At 33.0% G+C, this 22,603-nt stretch overlaps 6 protein-coding genes and 2 pseudogenes across 6 annotated transcripts; 6 read left to right on the forward strand and 2 right to left on the reverse strand.

The window, feature by feature from the left end:
- The first annotated feature begins 2,670 nt into the window (after positions 1 to 2,670).
- Positions 2,671 to 4,913, forward strand: LOC128388386 (exostosin-2-like; annotated as a pseudogene).
- Positions 4,914 to 5,565: 652 nt separating this feature from the next.
- LOC128388405 (exocyst complex component 6B-like) lies at positions 5,566 to 8,621 on the reverse strand (annotated as a pseudogene).
- A 441-nt stretch (positions 8,622 to 9,062) lies between these two features.
- Positions 9,063 to 10,853, forward strand: LOC128388462 (serine/threonine-protein kinase atg1-like). The gene is made up of 4 exons (XM_053347862.1): positions 9,063 to 9,215; positions 9,316 to 9,456; positions 9,582 to 10,270; positions 10,423 to 10,853. Exons 2-4 carry the CDS (start codon positions 9,333 to 9,335, stop codon positions 10,747 to 10,749), a joined length of 1,140 nt encoding a protein of 379 aa, XP_053203837.1. The 5' UTR covers positions 9,063 to 9,215; positions 9,316 to 9,332; the 3' UTR covers positions 10,750 to 10,853.
- Positions 10,854 to 10,906: 53 nt separating this feature from the next.
- On the reverse strand, positions 10,907 to 11,965 carry LOC128388495 (uncharacterized). Its single transcript, XM_053347906.1, has 2 exons — positions 11,426 to 11,965; positions 10,907 to 11,270 (listed from the first exon to the last, which is right to left on the reverse strand). The coding sequence occupies exons 1-2, from the start codon at positions 11,903 to 11,905 to the stop codon at positions 11,184 to 11,186; spliced, it is 567 nt and encodes a 188-aa protein (XP_053203881.1). The 5' UTR covers positions 11,906 to 11,965; the 3' UTR covers positions 10,907 to 11,183.
- A 724-nt stretch (positions 11,966 to 12,689) lies between these two features.
- Positions 12,690 to 13,760, forward strand: LOC128388486 (ganglioside GM2 activator-like). The gene is made up of 2 exons (XM_053347898.1): positions 12,690 to 13,229; positions 13,445 to 13,760. The coding sequence occupies exons 1-2, from the start codon at positions 12,729 to 12,731 to the stop codon at positions 13,550 to 13,552; spliced, it is 609 nt and encodes a 202-aa protein (XP_053203873.1). The 5' UTR covers positions 12,690 to 12,728; the 3' UTR covers positions 13,553 to 13,760.
- Positions 13,761 to 13,948: 188 nt separating this feature from the next.
- Positions 13,949 to 14,930, forward strand: LOC128388478 (ganglioside GM2 activator-like). Its single transcript, XM_053347886.1, has 2 exons — positions 13,949 to 14,544; positions 14,638 to 14,930. Exons 1-2 carry the CDS (start codon positions 14,074 to 14,076, stop codon positions 14,842 to 14,844), a joined length of 678 nt encoding a protein of 225 aa, XP_053203861.1. The 5' UTR covers positions 13,949 to 14,073; the 3' UTR covers positions 14,845 to 14,930.
- Positions 14,931 to 15,078: 148 nt separating this feature from the next.
- On the forward strand, positions 15,079 to 16,166 carry LOC128388470 (nuclear speckle splicing regulatory protein 1-like). The gene has a single exon (XM_053347874.1). The coding sequence runs from the start codon at positions 15,221 to 15,223 to the stop codon at positions 16,163 to 16,165; it is 945 nt and encodes a 314-aa protein (XP_053203849.1). The 5' UTR covers positions 15,079 to 15,220; the 3' UTR covers position 16,166.
- A 276-nt stretch (positions 16,167 to 16,442) lies between these two features.
- Positions 16,443 to 20,524, forward strand: LOC128388396 (dihydropyrimidine dehydrogenase [NADP(+)]-like). Its single transcript, XM_053347782.1, has 8 exons — positions 16,443 to 16,585; positions 16,949 to 17,059; positions 17,122 to 17,292; positions 17,348 to 17,509; positions 17,569 to 18,648; positions 18,712 to 19,962; positions 20,021 to 20,104; positions 20,173 to 20,524. Exons 1-8 carry the CDS (start codon positions 16,547 to 16,549, stop codon positions 20,425 to 20,427), a joined length of 3,153 nt encoding a protein of 1,050 aa, XP_053203757.1. The 5' UTR covers positions 16,443 to 16,546; the 3' UTR covers positions 20,428 to 20,524.
- Positions 20,525 to 22,603: the final 2,079 nt, after the last annotated feature.

Below are 22,603 nucleotides of genomic sequence, written 5' to 3' on the forward strand. Positions count from 1 at the left end.
ACATTTAGTTTTGTAAAATTTATTTCACTTAAATAAACCATGTTTAAAACAACAGAAGATATTGTAGACTAACTCGTATGTTAAATCATTTAATCTAAAGGGATTCTGGTAACTAGATAATAATCACGCCTACTACCATGCGATAACATGTTACCAAACATTTTCGTAAAAATACAATTCAAGTAAATTCATTTCGTTGACAAAAAGTTAATACAATTGTGAAATTGTAAAATGCTTCAATCGAAAATTAAAATAGTGTTTAAGATATTGATCAACATGCTGATTAACTTGATGTTCAAGTATGGTTTAAGGATTACTCCGGGGTTGAGCTTAATAGGCGTAAACAATAACTTATGGCTAATAAGGGTTAACCAGACAAGTAGAATAATTGATTAAATTATTAAATTGTTTGATTGTTAGCATGTCTTAGGCCCTCCGGGCCTTCCTTTGTCGATTTTGACCCTTTTGATGAAGACCCAACTTAATTTAAACAAAATATTTAATCAACTTCAAAAATTAAGAGTTTTCGATTAATTGATCAATTAGCTCCACCCCGAAGTAATCCTTGAATCCTTCTGATGTTCGTCTTGATGATAACATATTGTTACTTTTAAGCTGAACAATGCAGATGAAATGAACATGATCTTTAAATTAATTAAATTTTTGCGTTTTCCCAATGAATTGAACAATTAAGTCCAACTGCTTATCAATTGCATTGTTTAGATGTCTTTCAGATTACCGCATTTTTTAATTTACTTTGCTTTGACCAATAACAGTTCACTATTTTATCATGAATTATTTAATAGCTTTAAGATAGACTTATTTTAGTAAAAAATAAGTTTAGAACTTGACAAAGTTCGAGGGTCACCCTTTTAAAAATCGTTTAGATTGTTACCAAAACTAAAAAGTTTATGAAAATTGATGTGAAATCATACCGACGACAGCTAAAGGAACTAAACTTACATTTTTCGATGTGTCGTAGATTAAAATGAGAGACTGAGAAAACTCGGTAATTCACTTTAATATTCGGATGTTTGAAACCGTTAGACTTTGAATAGTCCTAAACGGTTTTCAGGATGTTTCTTCCCGTTGTCTTAAGATTGATAAAAATAACCAAGTGACAATTTCTGAATCATAAAAAATCAAATATTTATTGTGATGAAATGACTACCTCTTGAACTGACAAAACTAAATCGAAGACGGTAATATGAAGGTAAATCACCTTAGGTGATTAAGCACAAGGTTAAATATGGGGAACACAAATAAAAAACAAGGTGAACTTAATTAAGGTTAACTAATTAAGTTAGGGTTAACTTTGAGACACAATAATTTCTCCAAGAGAAATTTAAAACAAATTAATCTTTGATTAATTTTGGTATCTTATTTTTCTAAGGAAAATCATCTCTTTTATATCCATTCTAAGAAGGATATTATTGATAACCAACTACTATTGGTTAATTGTTACAATTTAAGGGGAGAGAGACCAAATTACTCATTTGGTTAATTGAGATTACGGTTGGTAATTAATCAATGGTAGTTAATGGAATTGAATTAAAATTAAAAGTTGATTAAAAATAGTTAATTAGGTTGATGATAGTTAATTAGTTCATTCTCTTTGAAAATGACTCGTTGATTAGTTACTCATCTTTGGTTATAAGAGATGATGAAATAACTAATTTTGTCTTTCCCTCTATGGGTTAGATAAGTAACTGTTTTGGAGGGCGAGTTGAAATTTCACTTCACTACAGATGTAAAATGTGTCGCAAAGCGTATCTTGAACATATAAAACTTGGTTAGAAGGGGGGAATGTAAGTGCAATCGATTGTTCAATTTTCTATTGTTGTTTTCACGTTTGGGAGTCAAACAACTGTCAACTTCAACTGGATATAGTGAGAATACAATGTTGACTAATATTTGGATTCTATTCGTAAGAGGTTTTGAGCTGGCAACAGTGAACAAATATTAGGTCTCGCTGGTGAAACTGTTGAAGTTGATGAGACACATATTCACACCCGAAAATATCACAAGGGTAGCCTATCAAGTACCGAAAATGAGAAAGTTTAAGAGTATCGAAAGAAGCAATTGCAAAGCATTTGTTGTGCTAACCATAAAGAGAGGCGAAGAGCAAATTAATCGCTCCACTAATTGAGCAGTGGGTCGAAAAAGACAAGAACAATAAGTACGGATGGAGGGGATCTTAATTTCTTAGCTCGATGATTAAATGATGCAAAAGTAGCGTGTAAGGAATCAGCTCGAATTGGAAAACCGATTGAATTGACCTGGAAGGAAAGCTGGGCAGAAATTAACGCCAACGAAGAATTATCTTATAAATAATTAACCTCAACTGTTAGAAATGTTTCCCCTTTAAATTGTTAGTAATCTGATAAATTTAAATCGCGAATCAAGAATTAAATTATCAATACGATCTTAATTTCTTAGCTCGTTGATTTAATGATCCAAAAGTATATCCTAAACTGCCAAATACTAGACATGAAAGTATTGTGACTATTCAAAAAGCTTCATGTAATTGAATTTCTGTTAACAGAGTTAAAATCTAAATATAATTGCAATTAGACTTGTCGAGATTCTCAGATTATCAATATCATAATGTTCACGAAAATGAAAAATTCGAATTTTAAACTTGGCGCCTTCTTTGTTTTCCTGTGAAATGTTTACAATGTAAACTTTACATTTTTTCAGTTTTTTCTTGGGGCTGAAACTCGACCGTTGAGTTTAATTAACTCATTTAATTGCGTTTTAATTGTGGTTTTAAATGGTTAATTTTGTTGATTTCTTTTCAAATTGCAATACTTATTAATCAAAGGTAATTAATGGTCATTAAATGTTACTTTTAATCCAATAGATTTCCTCATTAGAACTGTTTTCCCATTCATTTAATTAATTTCTCTCCAATTTTTGTGTTTTATCAACCGATTGGTTAATAATTATTATTTCTTTTATTTAATAGATTCGGTTCCAGTGATGAAATATTTCTATTGGTTTTGGCTCCTGATATGTTGTCTCTTAAGTCGAAACAGATGAGATTTACTTTGAACCATCTAGAAGAATGAAATTTTATTTCTTCTTCTCATCTTCTAATATCAAGAAGCAAATCAGATTGATCGTTAAATTTTCACTCTATTTTCTTGTCTTCTTGGCTCTGTTGGAAGCAATTTATTTCCTGTTTATCAATATATTCTCCAATAGAAACTCCGACAATGGATATGATATTGACCATTACTATGAACCTTTCAGATTAATCGATCCAGAAAATAGTGAAACAATCATCATTGGCAATACTCGGCCAACAGCAATTGAAACGGTGAAAGGATGTAATCATTTTAACTGTTTCGATGTTTATCTTTGTGATCCAGATGATGGTCGATTAAAAGTTTACCTTTCCAATCAAAATACCAAGACAACGGTGGTTTAGATATTTCGGCTCAATTTACTGAGGAATTTCATCAACTATTGAAGGCGATTCAAAAAGTGATTATTTTGTTGATGATCCAAGATCGGCATGTATATTTATTCCAACAGTTGACACTTTAAGTCAAAATTATTTGCGACCTGAAGAAATTTCGAAAATTTTTGCTTCTCTATCTCATTGGAATGACGATGGAAGAAATCATCTCATCTTTAATTTTCTTCCATCCTCTAATCCCGATTATAACCATCGATTAAATATTAAACTTGGAAAAGCGATGATTGCCTCAGGAGGTTTCGATAGTTGGTCTTTCCGTCCACAATTTGATTTATCAATACCAGTGTTTAGTCCTTTTAGTAATCAATACATTTTTCGTTCACCCGATGATGAGGTCAAATTAACCAGTTACGGTCGAAGACATTGGCTTTTAATGTGCCCTAAGTAATCTTTTATTAATCCGGTTGCCAAAAAAATTTTAACCAAAATGGAGGAAGATAACTCTGATAAATTAATCCTTTTGGAATCTCAATGTGATCTGACAGTTAATATATCTTCCTGGAGGTGTAATAACCAAAGAAATTTGAAACTAAAATACCCTGAGATTTTAACCTCTGCCGATTTCTGTTTATTCATGGAAACGCCATTTTTAGGATCACCATTTCTCAGCGATGCTCTCATGATGGGCTGTATTCCGGTGATAATTATGGACAATTATGTGCTCCCCTTTCAAGATAAAATCGATTGGCGAATTATATCGATCAGAATTACTGAACATGCTTTTCATCGTTTGATGAACGTTTTAAACGATATATCAACCGATCGTATCACTGAGATGAAGGAACAAGGGGTTTCTATTTGGAGACGATATTTTAGCTCAATTAAATCGATTACATTGTCAACATTATCTTTGATCAATGAAAGGATATTCCCACAATCGGTGATTACTCGAGCTAAATGGAATCATCTAAAATCGGTTCCATTTAAAACCTCTTTCTATGATTAACCCAAAATTATCATCTAGACCTTATAAAGGCTTCACAGCGGTGATACTCACTTACGACCAGTGGAAAGTTTGTACCAAGTCATTCATCGAGTTGTTCAAGCTCCAAGTTGTGTGAAAGTTTTAGTGATTTGGAATAATCAAGAAAAAGACCCTCCTCTTGCCGACGAATGGCCTAAAATTAGCGTTCCGTTGAAAGTGATCAAAACTAAAAAGAACAAATTATCCAATCGATTCTATCCATTTAAAGATATCGAAACTGAGGCCATTCTTGCCATCGACGACGATATTATAATGTTAACACCAGACGAACTTGAGTTTGCTTTTCAAGTATGGAGAGAGTTTGCTGATCGAATCGTTGGTTTTCCTTCTCGGGTTCATCGGTGGAATAATTTTACTCATAAATATCGCTACGAGTCTGAATGGACTAATGACGTTTCCATGGTTCTAACGGGAGCTGCTTTTATCATAAGGTTTGTTGCTTAATTGATTTAATTGATGGAACCTTTCAAATCAATGTTTTCTAATTGTTGTTTCTTTCATAGTTTTACAATTATTTATACACTTTGAGATGCCAAAGGTAATCAAGGATCAAGTAGATGCTCAGATGAATTGTGAAGATATCGCGATGAACTTTCTTGTCAATGTCACCGGAAAGGACCAATTAAAGTGGCACCAAGGAAAAGTTCCGTTGTCCCGAATGTGTCAACGGTGGAATGTTATCCAAAGTACTTTATCATTTGAATGCTCGATCAAAGTGCATCAATGAATTTACAAATTTATGGCTACATGCCTGGAAACCGTTGAATTCAGGGCAGATCCAGTTCTGTTTAAGGATAATCTCCCGGAGAAGTTGAAAAGTTTCATCACATTGGTAATCTTTAAATTCAAGGAAGTTTAAATCTGATTACAAATCCAAGGTGATTAATTTCCCGTCAACAATCAGCATGATACATGTAAATATACTACAATAATCTAGTCTCTCTTTTAATATCTGCCAAATTATCTTGATATACAAAATTTACTGAAAACTGTATTATAATCATACCTCTAATCATTTTGATTAATTTTAACTCACAAATTACAAATTAAATGCTAACAATTTATCATGACACAACATATGATATATTTGAACCAATTTTTCTCTTTATCTTTTAAATTAATTTATTAATATTTGGTTTCTTTTTACACATTTTTGGTTCTTTCTTTGATTAATTAGAATTAGCAGCAACTATTAATTGTTTCAACTGTTTAATTACAGTATCGACTAATTTTCTTTTATCTCGCTCATTCTTCTTTAACGAAGCAAAAATGTTACGATTTTTATCCGCTTCCTTAATCTTTTCGAGTAGATTAAGAGCAACCTGAGGATTAACTCGTAAATATTTACTATCTTGTTTACCATAATCAGCAATATAAGTTGACCATTGCCAAGTGAGAAGGAGATCAACTAATTGTCTTAATTCAGCGAAACACATTTGAAGTGTATTGTCTTCGAAACCTTTGACTGGCTCAGAGTTGGCGAAAAATTCACATTGTAACAGGTCGAGATTAAATTGTTCTAATGCTCCCATTGAAATCGCTTTGACATCTTCGTCGAGTAGAAAATTGATCAAAGATGAGGCCATGTGTTTACAGGCCGAAACACAGGCCGTTGGGCAACTTTAAGAGGTAAATTGGTGAATGCTTGAAATGTCGAGGTTAAAATTTGATGAGATCGGTAATATAAGAAGAGCAACACCCGATGATTCAACCAACAGCCAATCATAATCAGCAATGTCCAAAAATTCATCGATTTTTTTATTAAGCAGAAAGTATATTTGAGATTCAGCGTCAGATCGAGCATCTTTGAACATCGAGCTTCCTTGAAGTTTGGCAAGATGTGATCCACCGGCTAATTCACCAACGGTAGTTGTCGAAGCGCCAATTGGTGAACCAAGTCCAGTGGCCTGTAAGGGTTGAGAAATATATTCCTCCAAGAAACTCATTGAGTCTTCCAGGTAATTGGTGTTTATCGCGATTTGTATTAACTGAAGTAAACCAAGGCTCGGTTTCTTAATTAGAACAGATAAACAGCCGGAAAGAGTTCGAGTAAGTAAAAGATTAGTTGACTTTCGGACCATATCCTCGATTTCAGTTTGACTTATATTAAGATCTTGTGAGAATTGTCGACAAGCGTTAATGAAACGCTTCACTTGGGTGAAAACTTTGGGTACAAACAATGAGAAAGGAAATTTTTTAGGATAATCAGAATCACCGGTTGAAATTACTTCACCCTCATAATAAGGGAATTCACTGATTATCTTATCATATTCAGATTGAGATTCAACTTGAATTGGATGATAATTATCACCATCGAAAATTGATCTAAACAATGAACACCATTGTTTCATTAAAATCTCATTATATTGATCACGAATTTCAATGAGTAGATTGAAAAAAGGATTAACATTGTAACCATAACTTTGAAGTGTTTGACTGAACAAAATGATAATCCGTTTGATTTGGAGCATCAGATTTTCATCAGTACAATACGATGAATAGGTTCGTAGCGAGGCGATCACTGATTGTAGAGCGTTTTCCCAAACTTCGTCAAGATATGATTTAGTTACCAAACCGGGAGCAGTATTGAGAATATGATTTTCGATGACAAAAAATCCAACAACACCACAGAAATAATTCTTGTAACCGTCAATGTTTTCGTGCATGTTGATCGGAGGTTGAAGGACAAGTTTAGCCTGTTGTTGTCTCTGTTGGCGGTAATATATTTCAAACAGTTCACGAGCACCAAGACAGCCGAAAATGTGAAGACACCGATAGACCGGTGAAAAATCAACAATATCGGTTCCTTTTAATTCATCTTCAGTTGATATTCCGTTTCTGGTGAAATCTGAATCTGATTCACTGTCAATCTCATCTAAATCATCTTCAATTGAAGATGACATTGTTGGTGGTGGTTTAGGGGCTCGATGTTTCTTTCGTGGGGTAATCAATGGGGCATTCGCTGAGGTGACATTGTTTAAATTGTTCATCGATGTTGAATTCAGCGAGACAATTGTTGGTAACTTTTTCCCCGTAACTTGGTGACTTGGACTGTTGGTGGAACTGTTTTCATTGGATGAAGAGTTACTCGCACTGTTAGAACTACTTGTTAATAAAGTATCTTCGATATTCTGTTGATGAGCAGCATTTTTCATGGCAATTTCTCCAATTTGTGATGATAATTTTCTAACATTTTCCAGGAAATCCTTCAAATCTGACATGGATGCTTCCTTGATCTGCTCTCGAATCTGTGGTATTTTATCCCTCATCGATTGGGCAAATCGATAATGAGAAACACGAGGTAAGTAATTAGTTTCCAATTGTTCCAGAGTTTTTAATGCCGGATAGTAACGAGTCGCCTCCATTTGAGAAGTTAATTTACTGAACATTTTCAACACTGGTAAACATTGACTCAAATGATCGATCGCTGTTTCTATGTTACAAACTATTTTTCGATATCGAATCAGCTCTTCGGCTTTTCTTTGGACATTTTCAGATGATTTTTGAATATCTTGATTAATCTCAAGAATCTCTTTCTTAAGTATTTCGGCTTTGGGTCTAACTTGAAGAAGATCATGAATACAATCAACAAAATCCTGATAATTGGCATTACACATTCTCTTGATATCTTCATCGTGGCTTTTGATTCTAGCATCAAGTTTCTCCATAAATTTGTCGTATTCAGCACCAACAGCTCGATTACTGTATATAAATGAAAGAAGATCAAGAAAATTAGAAACAGAATAACAATAATACAAGTAATAGTGATTAAGAAAATGATTTAACATCAGAGAGATTAAGAATTTACCTGAAGACAAGACTAAGTGATGATGGATCATTTGATTCCAATTCAATGAGTAAATGATCACAGCCATTTAATTTTGAGAAAAGAGGATCAACAACAGGTGGATCTTTGGATGAATTCATGGTTAATTAAGTGATTAACACTAAATTGTTCCCATCAAACAATCAATAAGAAAATATTTACCAAGAGAAAAGTGAATCAACATTGAAAAAGATACATAAGAGAATTTAGATTAAACTGAATCGGATAGCTAAACAAAATCCGAATCAATGATAAATCAATTGACATTAAGTGACATTAATCAAGAACAAAACAAAAATACAAAACAAATCACATTGTCAAACAATTAACTTTCATTCAGCTGATCACAATTTCCAGTAACCAGGTAACCAGTTTCCCTATAAAACAGTTGTCAGGTAATTGTGCAGGCGAATAGCGGAAAAGTTAAATCAACTCGAATTCTCTGCAAAAAAAATACAATTAAATTTTATATTTGTATATTTTTAATCAACAATTAGTAAATCATAATCATCATAAAGTCGAAGAAAAATTTTCTCAAATTTTCTTTCAACTCGAAAATGATACAAGAAAAGAAAAAGTGTTTTACCATCTTTCTTATTTTCCACTAATTAATTGAGTTTAAATTGTAATTAGATGATATCTGAGATATTGGTAAGTATTATCGTACTTAATTAAATTGGTAAAATTAATCGATTGTTGGTCAATTAAATCTAATTAAATTGTAATCACTAAAAGTGTTGATCAACTTTTTAAACTTTCACCTCAATGAGTTTCCAAAAATCTACCGATCGTGTCGCTTGTGTTGATTTTTTTTTCATTGTTTTGATTAAAATGTTTTTTAAATTGTTTTTGTAAACAAATGTTTCCATTGTCATTATTGGTCTTAATTAGTTTAATTTAGTTAAATGATTTGATCAAAGGTAAGTTGTTACAATCACTAAATCTACTATATTGTCATATTAATGAATTTGTTTTCGTTTTATGCTTTTCTCCTTTGTGTCCACTGAATTGTCCGTTTAGGTTGAGAAAATAGTAAAATGGATAATCAGACAGAATCTAATTGTGATCAGATTCAGAATCAATTATCTGATTCTGATAATTTTTCACTTGGTAAAGTGAAAAATGAAACCCAAGATGAAACAATGGATAACAATGTTTTTGGTAATTATCATCTGAAGTGGTATTTTTGTTTTCTTTTTTTTTCTCTTTGTAACATTTAGATTTTGTCACTTTGTTTCAATTTACTAAACATTGAAAATTGTTTACTTTTTTATTTCTCTTAATAGAAACATCAATTGCATTACCAGTCAGCCTACCTGTGATTAATGACCAATCTCTTAGTCTATTAAATGAAGAAGTGACTGAAGATCAACTTGCAGCGTTTTTAGGTGATTATTTTGCAAACAATCAAGAAACATTTTCCAGTGATAATACAACGACGACGACAACATCTTTGGTTAAACAGGAAAAAGAAACGAATTCCAACAATCTTAATTTTTTTGATAATTCTAAATCAAATGAGGATAAGATGGATCAACAACCAGAGGCGATAATCAATTCTGAACAGTCTCATAATCAAGGGTTGAACAATTATCCAAATCAAAGTCCCTCGAATGTTTTTCAATCCTCTGAAATCAGAATGGCCACTTATACACCTTCGATCAATAGGCCTTCATTTCAAGGTCCCTCACCACAATCATTATCTCTTGTTAGTAGTATGAATGGTAATTTCGTAATGCCCAGTTCAAGTGTTCCTCAGCAATCATATATGGGTGGAAATATCTCCCAATCTCCTGGATATCAATGGGATCTTGGTAGCTCAACGCGAGTCCCGCCAGTATTTTCTAAATCAAATTCTGATAATTATTTTGCTCGATTATTTGATCCATTTGGAAATGTTCTTAATCAACAGAACCGTCAGATGGGCCAAAACACCAATACAAATTCAAACAAATCAACTGGAGTAAAAAATGGCGTAAGAATCAGTTAATATATTGTTAGGTTTACATTAATGAATTATCTTTACTAAATTTCTATCATTAATTTATATTGTCCAGTCATGATAGAATTGAGATTCTAATTTTCTGATAATTAATTCTAATGGATTTTTTTTTGTACAATTTACAGAGGATTCGAAGGTATTTCAATGATAATCATGCCTCTCACATGCGAAATACATTTAACAGGATCAACCAACAAACATCAGTCGATTTTGACTTAATGACAAAAGTTTTCAACGATCTCAAAGCACCGTACGAGCTTCCATTCACCAAAGAACAAGTTATCGAATGTTATGATTGGTTCGTGGGTGCAATACAATATAATTATGTTCCAGGAAGACGAAAACAATTACCTCGCGAAACAAATCAAAGTGCTTTGAGAGATGAATTAAGAATGATCGAAGCGGCGAAAAAAGCAGCTGACCCTTCGAAAGAAGTAATTTGCCTGGACTGAGTCGATAACTCGATATTCATTGACCTAATTTTTTGAAACCATCAACTTTGTAAATCGCCACAATAAAAGACTTCTCATTATTTTAATGAAATATTAGGTTCATACACAGTAGTTTACAATCACAGTTATTTTATTGATTAATAAGAAAACGAGTAAATTGAGTTTTGTTGTGTTTTAATCGCAAAAAAATCATTTGATCAACGATAGAGACATTTGAAAGTGAAATGCAACAAGTTTACTCTTTGCTTGTGTTGATTGTTATTCTTTTAATTGTTGATTAGATCAGATTGACTAATCTGAATCGTTGGAAAGTTAAATTGTCGTTTTGTTGGTGATTCGTCTTTGTGATTCACTTTCACTGTTGGATTTTTTTTTCTGATCATTGGTTTTCTTTTGCTGTTTTTTTGCTCGTTTTTTTTTTAATTATCGGTAATTTATACGAATTTAACTCCAACGTTAACTTTCATACAAGCTAATTCTTTATCCTCATGGTTAATCTTCATGCTCATGGAATAATCTCCCTGTTAATGAGTAGGAAAAATTTGGATTATTTTATGTTGGTAAAATATTCGATCGTTAATCATCACAATTAGAGTTAATGTGATTTATACCAATCAGCATTTCTGATTTTCAGATTTCTCTAAGTTGTTATTGATCAACATTTCTTTTTACTTACATTTCCAATGGCTAATAAGGCTGGAGGGAAGAGACCGAAGTTGAGTTGGTAATTAACATTGGCTACATAATCGCCGGGTTCCGATGGGCATTTGCACTCTTGATTAGCAGATTCAAGGATGGCACAAACGAGTTTCCGGTGAATCTTGAAAATCTCACACAAAGTCATTGTACAAGAACCGATTCCATTGAGACAGGGAACCCAAATCGGTAAATTTTGACCAAGAACTCTCAGGTTTTTGTTGATTTTTATGGTGACCACTGAGTCCCCTGAAATTGGTGTCGCTTGGGTGGCGTTAACTGAAATTCGGATGGGATCTTCTCTACCGATTCTGATTGGATTGTCAAGGTCGATTTTATGAACTTTTATTATTGCATCTCGACCACCACAGTCTTCCCATGATGGTATTTTTATCTTGGATTTGGCCTCAACTTGTACTGTAGAAATTAAGAAACAAACAAAAATAACGTAGAAAAACATTTTATTAGAATAAAATTTGTTACTTTTATCAAAAAGGCAAGAATAGAATTCAAATTACTTTTTGGCTTCGATTTGGTTTTATACAATTTTCTCAGTTGTTTCCATCATCAATTAAGAATATTATTCCATGTTGATTAGATCAATGGACTTGATTGTGTCAGTTAATTGAAACGCCTCTGAAAATCAGAATAAATAATCAAGATGAACTCAATTAACGAAGGATTGAAACATGAATTCGTCGATATATTTATCGACACCTTGACAATGAAATTCCAAATCAACCTCAACATGATCTTATGAATTGATTAAGATTCTCATGATATCAAAACTCTATTTAAATGGTGATCAGAAAACGGGAATAACCGATTGATTTTCCATTCGAATCTGATCTGATTTAATTTGTTAACAAAGTTAATTAATCGACATAATTGTCTTAATCAACCTTCTCCAAATCGACACTTGGACAGATTTTATTGATCTATTGTTAGAAACAATGAACAATTGATTACCATTGATAAATTAAAACAATTGACAGGATTTTCAGAAAATTCTGTTAACTAGTGATTCTAAAAGTGGAACAAAAATTTTTAATCAAATTGAAATTCAACAATTAAAAATTATTAAACTGACTTCAACTCTGAACTTGACCATTCGGACATGAGGATACTTACTGAATATTAAATACGATATTTTTAATCAAATGATTATAATGAAGCAGAAAATTCAATCAATCAAACAATTAACAATCAAACTTTACTTCCTTTTAAAATTAACAACGAATCAAATTATTTTTAATTCCAAATGATATCAGTTTAGTTTGAAAATGAATTTCTTTTCTCCAATAAATCAACTGATTGCAATAATTGTTATCTGTTTGATTAACTTTCCATTGATTGTTTTTTCACTTTCATGGTCTAATTGTGAATCAGATAATCCAATTCTTACCTTCAACTCGTTAACAATTGAAGGTGATCCCATTGTAATCGGTGATCCTGTTAAACCATTGAAAGTATCTTTAGATGTAAATCTAACAAAACCAATCGATGATCAGTTAATTGTTAAAATCTCAATTAGCAAAGTATTTACGATATTCGGTAAGCGATTAACTTTACCCAGTTTCCCCTGTATCAAAGGCTATGGTTCCTGTGAACGTAATCTATGTGATTTTTTGACCAGCGATGAAAATAGTTTCGGGTGTCCGTTAATTAGATCACTCGATCGACCCTGTTTGTGTCCCATTGATCCTGGCCAGTTAATTGTCAACGATTTCAATGGTCACATTGACTTGTCCAATGTTCCCAAGATGCTCCTTTGGTTGTCATCTGTAAGTTTATATTTTAATTGTTGAACTAAATCATCAATTTGAATCATTGATTGTATTCAAGATCTAATGTTTTTGTGCATCTAAATTGGTAATCATGTGATTATTAATTATCCGATTGAATTGTTATCCTCTGATTTTGATTCAATCATTGATAGATTTTTACATTTGTATTGTTGGTTGTTGATTAATTATTTCGTTTCTTGATTACTTGATAGGGTGATTATAATGTTAATATTGTGATTAATAGGGATGACCAGTCAGTGACCTGCCTTGATTTGGATTTGGATCTTGAGATGACCAATATTTCCCATGAGGAAGATTAATTGTTACAATTTAATTAACTGTTGAAACTGATTAATTGTCGCATGGAAACAAAAAGAAAAGGATAAATCAAATCAAATGATGGAAAACATAATTATCACAATTGAAATGATTAAATCAAATGAAGGAAAATGAATGAAAATATATAAACACAATTGTATCGTTGATTGTTACAATCAGTTAGTGATTAAATAATTATACAAAAACTCATCCCAACGATTTTCTTGTCAACATAATTTAAATGATAATTAAATGACTCAAAGATTGATTAAACTCAATTGTGATCATAAAACCAGGAATTAAACAACAATCACTTTAATCGCTACAACAATTAGTTAATTAGCGAAAATATCGCTGATTATGATTAGGCAAAACCTTAAACCGATAAATGTTTTCATTCTGATTGCTTATAAACAATAACAATTTAATGATAACCGTTAATTGTACAAAAAACACTCTCAAACAGTTGATAGTTAGTAAATTGTTCCAATCATTTCAACAGTAAGGAGATTGAAATTTGAAAATGTATTTAAAACTTGTAACTTTTTTCTTAATTGTCTCAATTGTTTCATCTGATCCAATTTCATACACTGAATGTGACATCGAAACCAACATCGGTAAATTGGACTCTCTTGTAGTCCCTGGTGATCCAATTGTCGTTGGTACCTCACATCCCGTTGATCTTTCCCTATCTGGAAGCATTGACTCTGCCGTTAACGACGATGTTGATCTGGTTCTTAAAATCGAGAAGCAAATCTCCGTTTTCGGGATCAAAAAGTGGATCTCAGTTCCTTGTATCGATGATTATGGTTCGTGTACACAGAAATTGATTGATTATGTTACTCGTTACAACGAAACTTTTGTCTGCAAATTACTGACCCAAATGGGCAAACCCTGTTCGATGCCCTTTTTACCTGGACAATATTCAGTATCTAATTTCATAATTCCAGTTAATTTATCCAAAATTCCCCAGGCAATTTTGTCTCTTGCAAATGTAAGTTAAACACTCAGATTTAATTCTTATTTACTTTACAATTTGAACTCTAATTTGTGTCTTCCGCTTCTCAACATTATCTTTAATTTCCAGGGTAAAATCAAAGTTCATTTGGAAATCAAAAATGATTCTGTTCTCTATTGTGTTGATGTAGTTATTGATCTTGATCTTGAATCAAATACTGATGATGGTAAACTAATTGTTGATGAAACTAATCATTCTGAAAATGATCAACAAGCTGACGATTTATCTTCACAATATGGTGGATGGGCTGATTTCAATCCCTTCTGGAATGATTAGATAATTGTAAACTTTTTTTCGTTTTGTTCAATTTAAAACTTTACAAATGATTTGAACCAAATTAAAGTTAACAGATTCAACGATTAGACGAATACAATTCTGATACAATGATCAAAGTTCTCATACACTGTGATAAGATATAATGATAAGAAAAATGAATTTTCAACAAGAATCTATCATAAATCAATTCTAAATTAACGTTAATTGTTGAAAAAAATTTTCCTCTTTTTGAATTAACCGCTTTTCTTTACTCAAGTGTTTGTTTACATTTGATTCAACAAATGTTGAGAAATAATTTTGTGCTTTTATTATTCTGTGTCTTTGATTTAAATTTAATTGTGGTTTCAATTTATAATTGAGTTAATTTGTCGACAAGATGGGAAGTAATGTAATCGCTCAGAAGAATATTAAAAAGGCTTTGGAAGAGGATCCCAGTATTTTTGAATATGATGAGATTTACGAAGACATAAAGAAGGACAATAAGCCGGTTGATGATTTAAAGAAAAACGAACCTAAGAAAGAATTGAAATCTAAGTATATTTCCAATTTACTTAAAACTGCTAATAAAAGAAAACAGGAATCTGAACAAAGATTTGATCGTAAAATTCAAGCTGAAAGGGAAGCGGAAGGTGAACAATTCGCGGACAAGGAAACGTTTATTTCTGCTTCTTACAAGCAAAAGTTGGAAGAGAAAAGGATTGCCGAGGAAAAAGCAAAGATGGAAGAAGCTTTGGAAGAAGCGATGGACGTGAAAAAACAGAAAGATCTCAGTGGATTTTATACATATTTTCTAAATAATACTCTTACCAATGAAGCGAAAAAGAAACAAGATGAGAAAATTGAAGAAGAGAAAAAAGCAAAAATCAAGAGAAAACAGAGCTACCGGCCTCGAGAGGCTCGACAAAATTCAATGGAAGATGATGATTCTACTATTACATGTAAAAAACTACGAGAAGATAAACAAAAAAACAACGAAGAAGAAAAAGGAAAAGAAAAGAAAAAAGAATCAGCCCGTTTTATCGATGGTGATGCTGATGTCGAACATGAATCGGAGTCTGAATCAGAATCAGAATCAGATACAGAGAATGATGTTCCAAGTGGTGGTCATGTTAATGAAGAAGAAGTAAAATCAACCGTTGAACCAAAAGAAAGTGAAGTGATTAAAGACGAAGTGAAATCCGACGAACCCAAGTTATCACATGAAGAGATTAAAAAACAGAAATTAGATGCAATTTTTAAGAAGCGAACTGTTGGTCAAGTGTTCGAAGATGCTGTCCAGAGATATTCAGCTAGAGTTGCTGATCGTTTATTGTCCACATAATAGAAAAATCAACAGCCTGTAATCGAATCGCATCTCAGTTAAAGTTCACTTATTATCTTAATTTAATCGGAGCAAAAAATTAAGAATCGTGCAGAAAAACAATTTGCCTCAAGTAACAATTACATCTCATAAACTTGTGACTTGTTGAGGATAATCAACATTGATTATCTTCAACTTGGAGATCAATTTAATCAACAGTCTGAGTAACAGAGTGTCTTGGTTTTCACTTATCTCAATTGTTACTAACAATCAACATCAACATTGGATTTTAATTTTGTTTGATTCCAACTACATAGTTAATTGAAAGATCAAGTTAATCCTCCAATAATTACTGTCTATTCTTGGCTTTTTGTTTAACAATTTAATTGTGATTAAGTTATTATGGCCCCTGTACTAAGTCGTGATCCACCCGATATTGAGGTATTTTTATTTTAATAACAATTAAAATCTAAACAATTGATTCAATACAATTTCGATCCTCTTCCATTGAAAGTTATTATTGTTAATTGATTTAACCCATTGATCTTTATCTAGATTTGACTTTTAAATTTAACATTAACCTCAAATTAAAGATCAATTAATCAATTCTTACAATGATTAAAATCAATTGAATTGATGTTAATTGTTTTTATCTTAACCACTTGACACAAAGAAAAGTATTAATCAAATGATGATTGTCAATCAATAGACATTGAAGATCAAGTCAATCATATGAAATAAACAAATTATATTGTATTACTGTTAATCGAGTAGCAAATTAATTCTGATGACAATTAATTGCAGAGTTTACTACAATTAAATCCCCGATCGCGACAACATGCCAACGTTATTCCAAGTATTGAAACGAAAGCAAATAAAAAACACTGGAAACGAAACGAAGATAAAAGTTGTTCGGTAAGTAAATCAGTTAATTGTTAACCTAAATTGTTCAACTTATATTCAATACTTAAATGCAGACCTGTGGAGATTTGGAAAACAATTTCGATGATATTAAACACACGACATTGAGTGAACGAGGTGCTCTTAAAGAGGCCACAAGATGCCTGAAGTGCGCTGATGCTCCGTGTCAAAAAAGTTGTCCAACCAACATAGACATTAAATCATTTATCACGATGATTAGTAACAAGGTAAACGATTTAATTGATTCAAATAAATAATTTCTAATTGTTGATCGTCTTTAAGAACTATTATGGAGCTGCTAAGGCCATTTTTTCGGATAATCCGTTAGGATTAACTTGTGGTATGATTTGTCCGACAAGTGACCTTTGTGTAGGCGGATGTAATCTGTATGCAACTGAAGAGGGTCCGATTAATATTGGAGGATTGCAGCAATTTGCAACGGAGGTAATCAGTCAATTCTAATCGTTGATTGTTATTAAATACCTTTTTTTTTCCTCGTCAAGATTTTCAAAATGATGTCGGTTCCGCAGATTCGACCTCCGTCTACAGTTAAAACTTATCCATTCAATGTTCACTCTCCTGAATCTTATTTAACTAAAATTGGATTAATTGGTTGTGGACCAGCGTCAATATCTTGTGCCACTTTTCTGGCCCGTTTAGGTTATACCGATTTAACTATTTTCGAGGCGAAACCTTATTTTGGAGGCTTATCCAGTTCCGAGATTCCTCAGTATCGTTTACCCGTGGATGCGGTTAATTTTGAGATTAACCTGTTGACACAATTAGGCGTCAAAATTAAGACCAACTCGGCGCTTGGTAAAGATTTTACTTGTTCATCATTGAGAAATGATGAAGGTTACAAAGCGATTTTCATTGGTATCGGTTTACCTCAATCTAAATCTTTGGGCATTTTCAAAGGATTAGATTCATCGTCCGGTTATTTTACATCGAAACAATTTTTACCTTCCGTGTCGGAGGCATCGAAACCTGGCCTGTGTCCATGTAAACAGCAGCAACTTGCAGCCCAACTTCCTGATTTTCGTGGACGACTGGTACTTGTCCTTGGTGCTGGTGATACTGCTTTCGATTGTGCTACATCGGCACTTCGGTGTGGTGCTCGAAGAGTGACCGTCGTTTTCCGAAGAGGATTTACCAATATTAAGGCTGTACCAGAAGAGATGGAATTAGCTCGTCAAGAGAAATGCGAATTTATCCCTTTCTGTTCACCCAAACAAGTCGTTCTTCGAGCTGATGGCAATACGATTGAAGGTATGATCTTTGCCCGAACAGAAGTTGATCCAGTTTCTCGTCGATTGATCGAAGATGAAGACCAACGGATTAAAATTAAAGCTGATATCATAATCTCTGCATTTGGTTCAACCCTGGATTCTGACGAGATTAAATCGGCCCTTGAACCTGTACAACTAAATGACCAAGGATTACCAGAGGTCGATAAAAAAACAATGGAAACAAATGTGGACTGGATATTTGCAGGCGGTGACATCGCCGGAGTGGCTGAGACAACAGTTGAAGCCGTTAACGATGGTAAAACGGCCGCTTGGTCGATTCACAAATATATTCAAGTAAGAAATTAGTCTAATAATAACAACAATCAGTTAATCATTTCGTTCTCTCTTCATTTACAGTCTCTATTCAATGATGTTGTGCCGTCGATTCCTAAATTACCCAAATTTTACACTCCAATCGATACCGTTGACATAAGCGTTGAAGTTGCTGGTCTACATTTCAAAAACCCATTCGGCCTCGCATCGGCTCCTCCAACCACTTCGGGTCCGATGATTAGAAGAGCTTTCGAAGCAGGTTGGGGATTTGCACTCACGAAAACTTTTAGTTTGGACAAAAATTTAGTGACCAATGTTTCACCTCGAATTATTCGTGGAACAACATTCGGACCCTCATTTGGTCCAAATTTGGGCTCTTTTTTGAACATTGAGTTGATTAGCGAGAAAACTTGTGCATATTGGTTACAGGTAATCAGAGAAATTAAGAATGATTTCCCTGATCACATTTTGATTGCTTCGATCATGTGTTCATTTGATGAGAATGATTGGAAAACTATAGCTAAACTCTCTCAAGATGCGGGAGCTGATGCTTTGGAATTGAATTTATCGTGTCCTCATGGAATGGGTGAAAGAGGAATGGGCTTAGCTTGTGGTCAAGATCCACAATTGGTCAAATCAATTTGTTCTTGGGTTAGAGAAACAGTTTCAATCCCTTTCTTTGCTAAGTTAACTCCAAATGTGACAGATATTTGCACCATTGCCAAAGCTGCTCATGAGGGCAAGGCCGATGGCGTGACCGCTGTTAATACAGTCTCTGGACTAATGGGGCTTAATGATAAAGGTGAACCTTGGCCTGGTGTTGGAATCCAGAAGCGGACAACTTATGGTGGTGTCAGTGGATCTGCAATTAAACCAATAGCTTTGAGGGGAGTCTCTGCTATCGCCAAAGCTTTACCAGGATATCCAATTCTTGCCACCGGTGGGATTGATTCAGCTGAAGCTGGGTTACAATTTATCATGGCCGGTGCATCGTTACTTCAAGTCTGTTCAGCTGTTCAGAATCAAGACTTTACTTTAATCGATGATTATATTGATGGACTCAGAGCTTGTCTCTACATAAAAGCTCATCCAGAACTTTACCATGATTGGAATTTTCAATCACCACCAACACCTAAGCATCAGAAAGGTAAACCAGTTGGAACCATTGGTCAAGGATTACCGAATTTCGGTGAATTTGCTGAGAAGAAAAAAAATATGATCGGAGATTCGAGACGAAAATCTTTCAATCAACAACAAATCGAAACAAACATGAATCAAAGTGATCTAAATTCGACTAAAAGTGAACAACAAATCAAATCAATTCCAAGAATAAAGGTAATCCTATTTCTTTTTTTTTCTTCAATTTTTAATTTTTGTATCTCTTTTGGAATAGGAAATCGTTGCTGAAGCTGTACCAAGAATCGGAGCCTTTGGTGAACTGGACACTAAACAACAAGTAGTTGCTTTAATTGATGAGGTAAATGTATCAACTCTCATTTTTATCCTTTATCGTTGTTAATTTTCTTAATTGTTTCCTTAAAATAGGATATGTGCATCAACTGTGGTAAATGTTACATGACTTGTAACGACTCTGGTTATCAAGCGATAAGTTTTGACCCGATAACCCACATACCCAAAGTAACAGATGATTGTACTGGTTGTACTTTATGCTATTCGGTTTGTCCAATTATCGATTGTATTTCAATGGTTCCATCGAACAAACCAAATAAACCCAAAAGAGGTATCGAACCAGAATATGAACCATCGATCGCACCTAAAAGTCCGCTTCCAATTCAATGAAACTAAACTGAGATAATATGTATTTCGAACATGAAAAAATACTTTGTAACTCAATCAATGAAATAGAGAAAACGAATAAATAATTAAGACAAAATGATCAATTTATTGGCTTTTCATTTAAATTGCTCATGAAATTCGGCCACATCCTTGAGTCGCTGTTCTTGAGCTCGAGTTATATTCTTATTTTTCTTCTCTATTTTTTCAAAATAAGAATTGTAAGCGATGAAAAAATTTTCTACAGTCCATTTTCTGAAATCAAACATGAAAACACAACAATTAGAATTTCATTCAATACTATTGATCATAAACTTACAATTCAGTTGATAAGAATCAAATTTTGAGAGAAATGCACAATTAATTAAAGGTAAACTAAAAGGTGAGAAAGAAATTTGTGTAGGCCAGCTGATTTTGTCGATAGTCGATTAATCAAAAGTACTAATAGATTGTCTTAAATTTCTGTAACTAGTTAATGGAAAAGTCGAAACAATTTTCGAGAATCACGAAACAGTCTAATATATTAACGAGTATATTAAATTGTCCTTTATTGCAAATTTCTATTTATGGATCATTGGTAAAACTACTGCTTCAATCAATTCTTGAATTTGTTTATCTAATCCTCCGATATCATTATATTGTTCAGTTGGACGTTCATCAACCTTAAAGTTCATAAAGTTATTATGTTTATTTTCTCTGGACGAATTAAATTGTCCTTTATTGCAAATTTAATTTCATTTTAAATTAGAACATTTTTAATAAAGAAACTTTTCATTTTTTCTATCTTTCTTTCGACTTTAAACAACAACCAATTGTCGAATTTTCCCCCACAAATGACAAATATCGTCTTTCGGGTCCGAATAAATGTTTTTTGTATCCATTGTTTTCGTTAATCTCCATTTAAGAGGTAGAACAGATTTCGACGAATCAGTTAACATCGGAGGCCAATTTAATCTTTGACCATAAGCAAAACTCTTTATAAATTTGATCATTTGTCTTGTTACTCGTCGATCGCGATCACTGAAAGTATCGTACTCATGATAAGCTTTTCCTAGAATTTGATAAGCGGCGTCACCATGTTTGGTACCGAAAAGCCTTTCGCTCTTATTGAAACCATCCATTACATAAGCATCTAAGTAACCATGAGTTATTTGTCCGTTCTTAGTCCAAGATTCGGTGTAAAGTAACAATGGACAATGGTGGAGATAATCGCCCGCAGCTAATGAAAGTGCTCCTTTAATCTCCATGACGTTATAATCTTCAACTTTATCGAAATAATATTTGAAAACTGTTTCTGCTATATCTTTCAATTTTGACTGGATTATTAATCTAAACAATCAATGTAAACAATTAGCTTACCAACTATTGATATTGTAAATCTACTAATTATATTAGATAACTAAACAAATTGTACAAAATGATAGAATAACGTTTAATTGTTGAACAGAAATTTCATCACCATAAAGATAAATTTAGTAAACGATAATTTTTGGATAATCAAGTTGCTCATTCGCCACAATTTAAGATTAACTGATTACTTTTCTTTGAGTAATTTGATTCTGTCTAATTGAGTAACATCAGAAATCACGAATTTTGAAAACAATCGCAATTAAAAACGACCAAGAAAATAAAGTTTCCATGATAATCCAACCAGAGAGCGTCACCAACACAGCTTGTTTATCTTTGTCTCTTTTTATCATTCTAATTAGTGATGATTATTGGATTTTCCAATGATCGATTGTGACAGTGATTGTGATCGAACCTGCAGTTGTGAAACCCTTTGTTCGACCATGTAAAAAGGCTTTAGGATCAAATTCTTCAAAGATTATCAGCTCTCAAAAGTCAACTAACGCATGTGTTGATGAAGGTGAAGGTAAAGAGTCCAATGAGGTAATAGAGATATTACAACATCAGAAGGCGAAAAATTTGGATGCCAAGATTGTCGACAGAATTTTGAATGAAATTATTGAGAAAACCGATGGACAAGGTGTTGATTGGAAAGATATTGCTGGACTTAAAACGGCCAAGGAGAGTATCCGAGAGATTGTAATTTTACCATTGTTAAAACCTCAACTTTTCGTTGGACTTAGAGATCCTTCAAAAGGTATTTTATTAAAGATTTGCTGCTTATGTCAAGAAGCGGCTTATGGTCCAACCCTTACCACTGACCATTAGACGCATG

Source organism: Panonychus citri, unplaced genomic scaffold, assembly GCF_014898815.1.
Source record: "Panonychus citri isolate SS breed McGregor unplaced genomic scaffold, ASM1489881v1 Contig00004, whole genome shotgun sequence".
In the NCBI taxonomy this organism is placed as follows: Eukaryota; Metazoa; Arthropoda; class Arachnida; order Trombidiformes; family Tetranychidae; genus Panonychus; species Panonychus citri.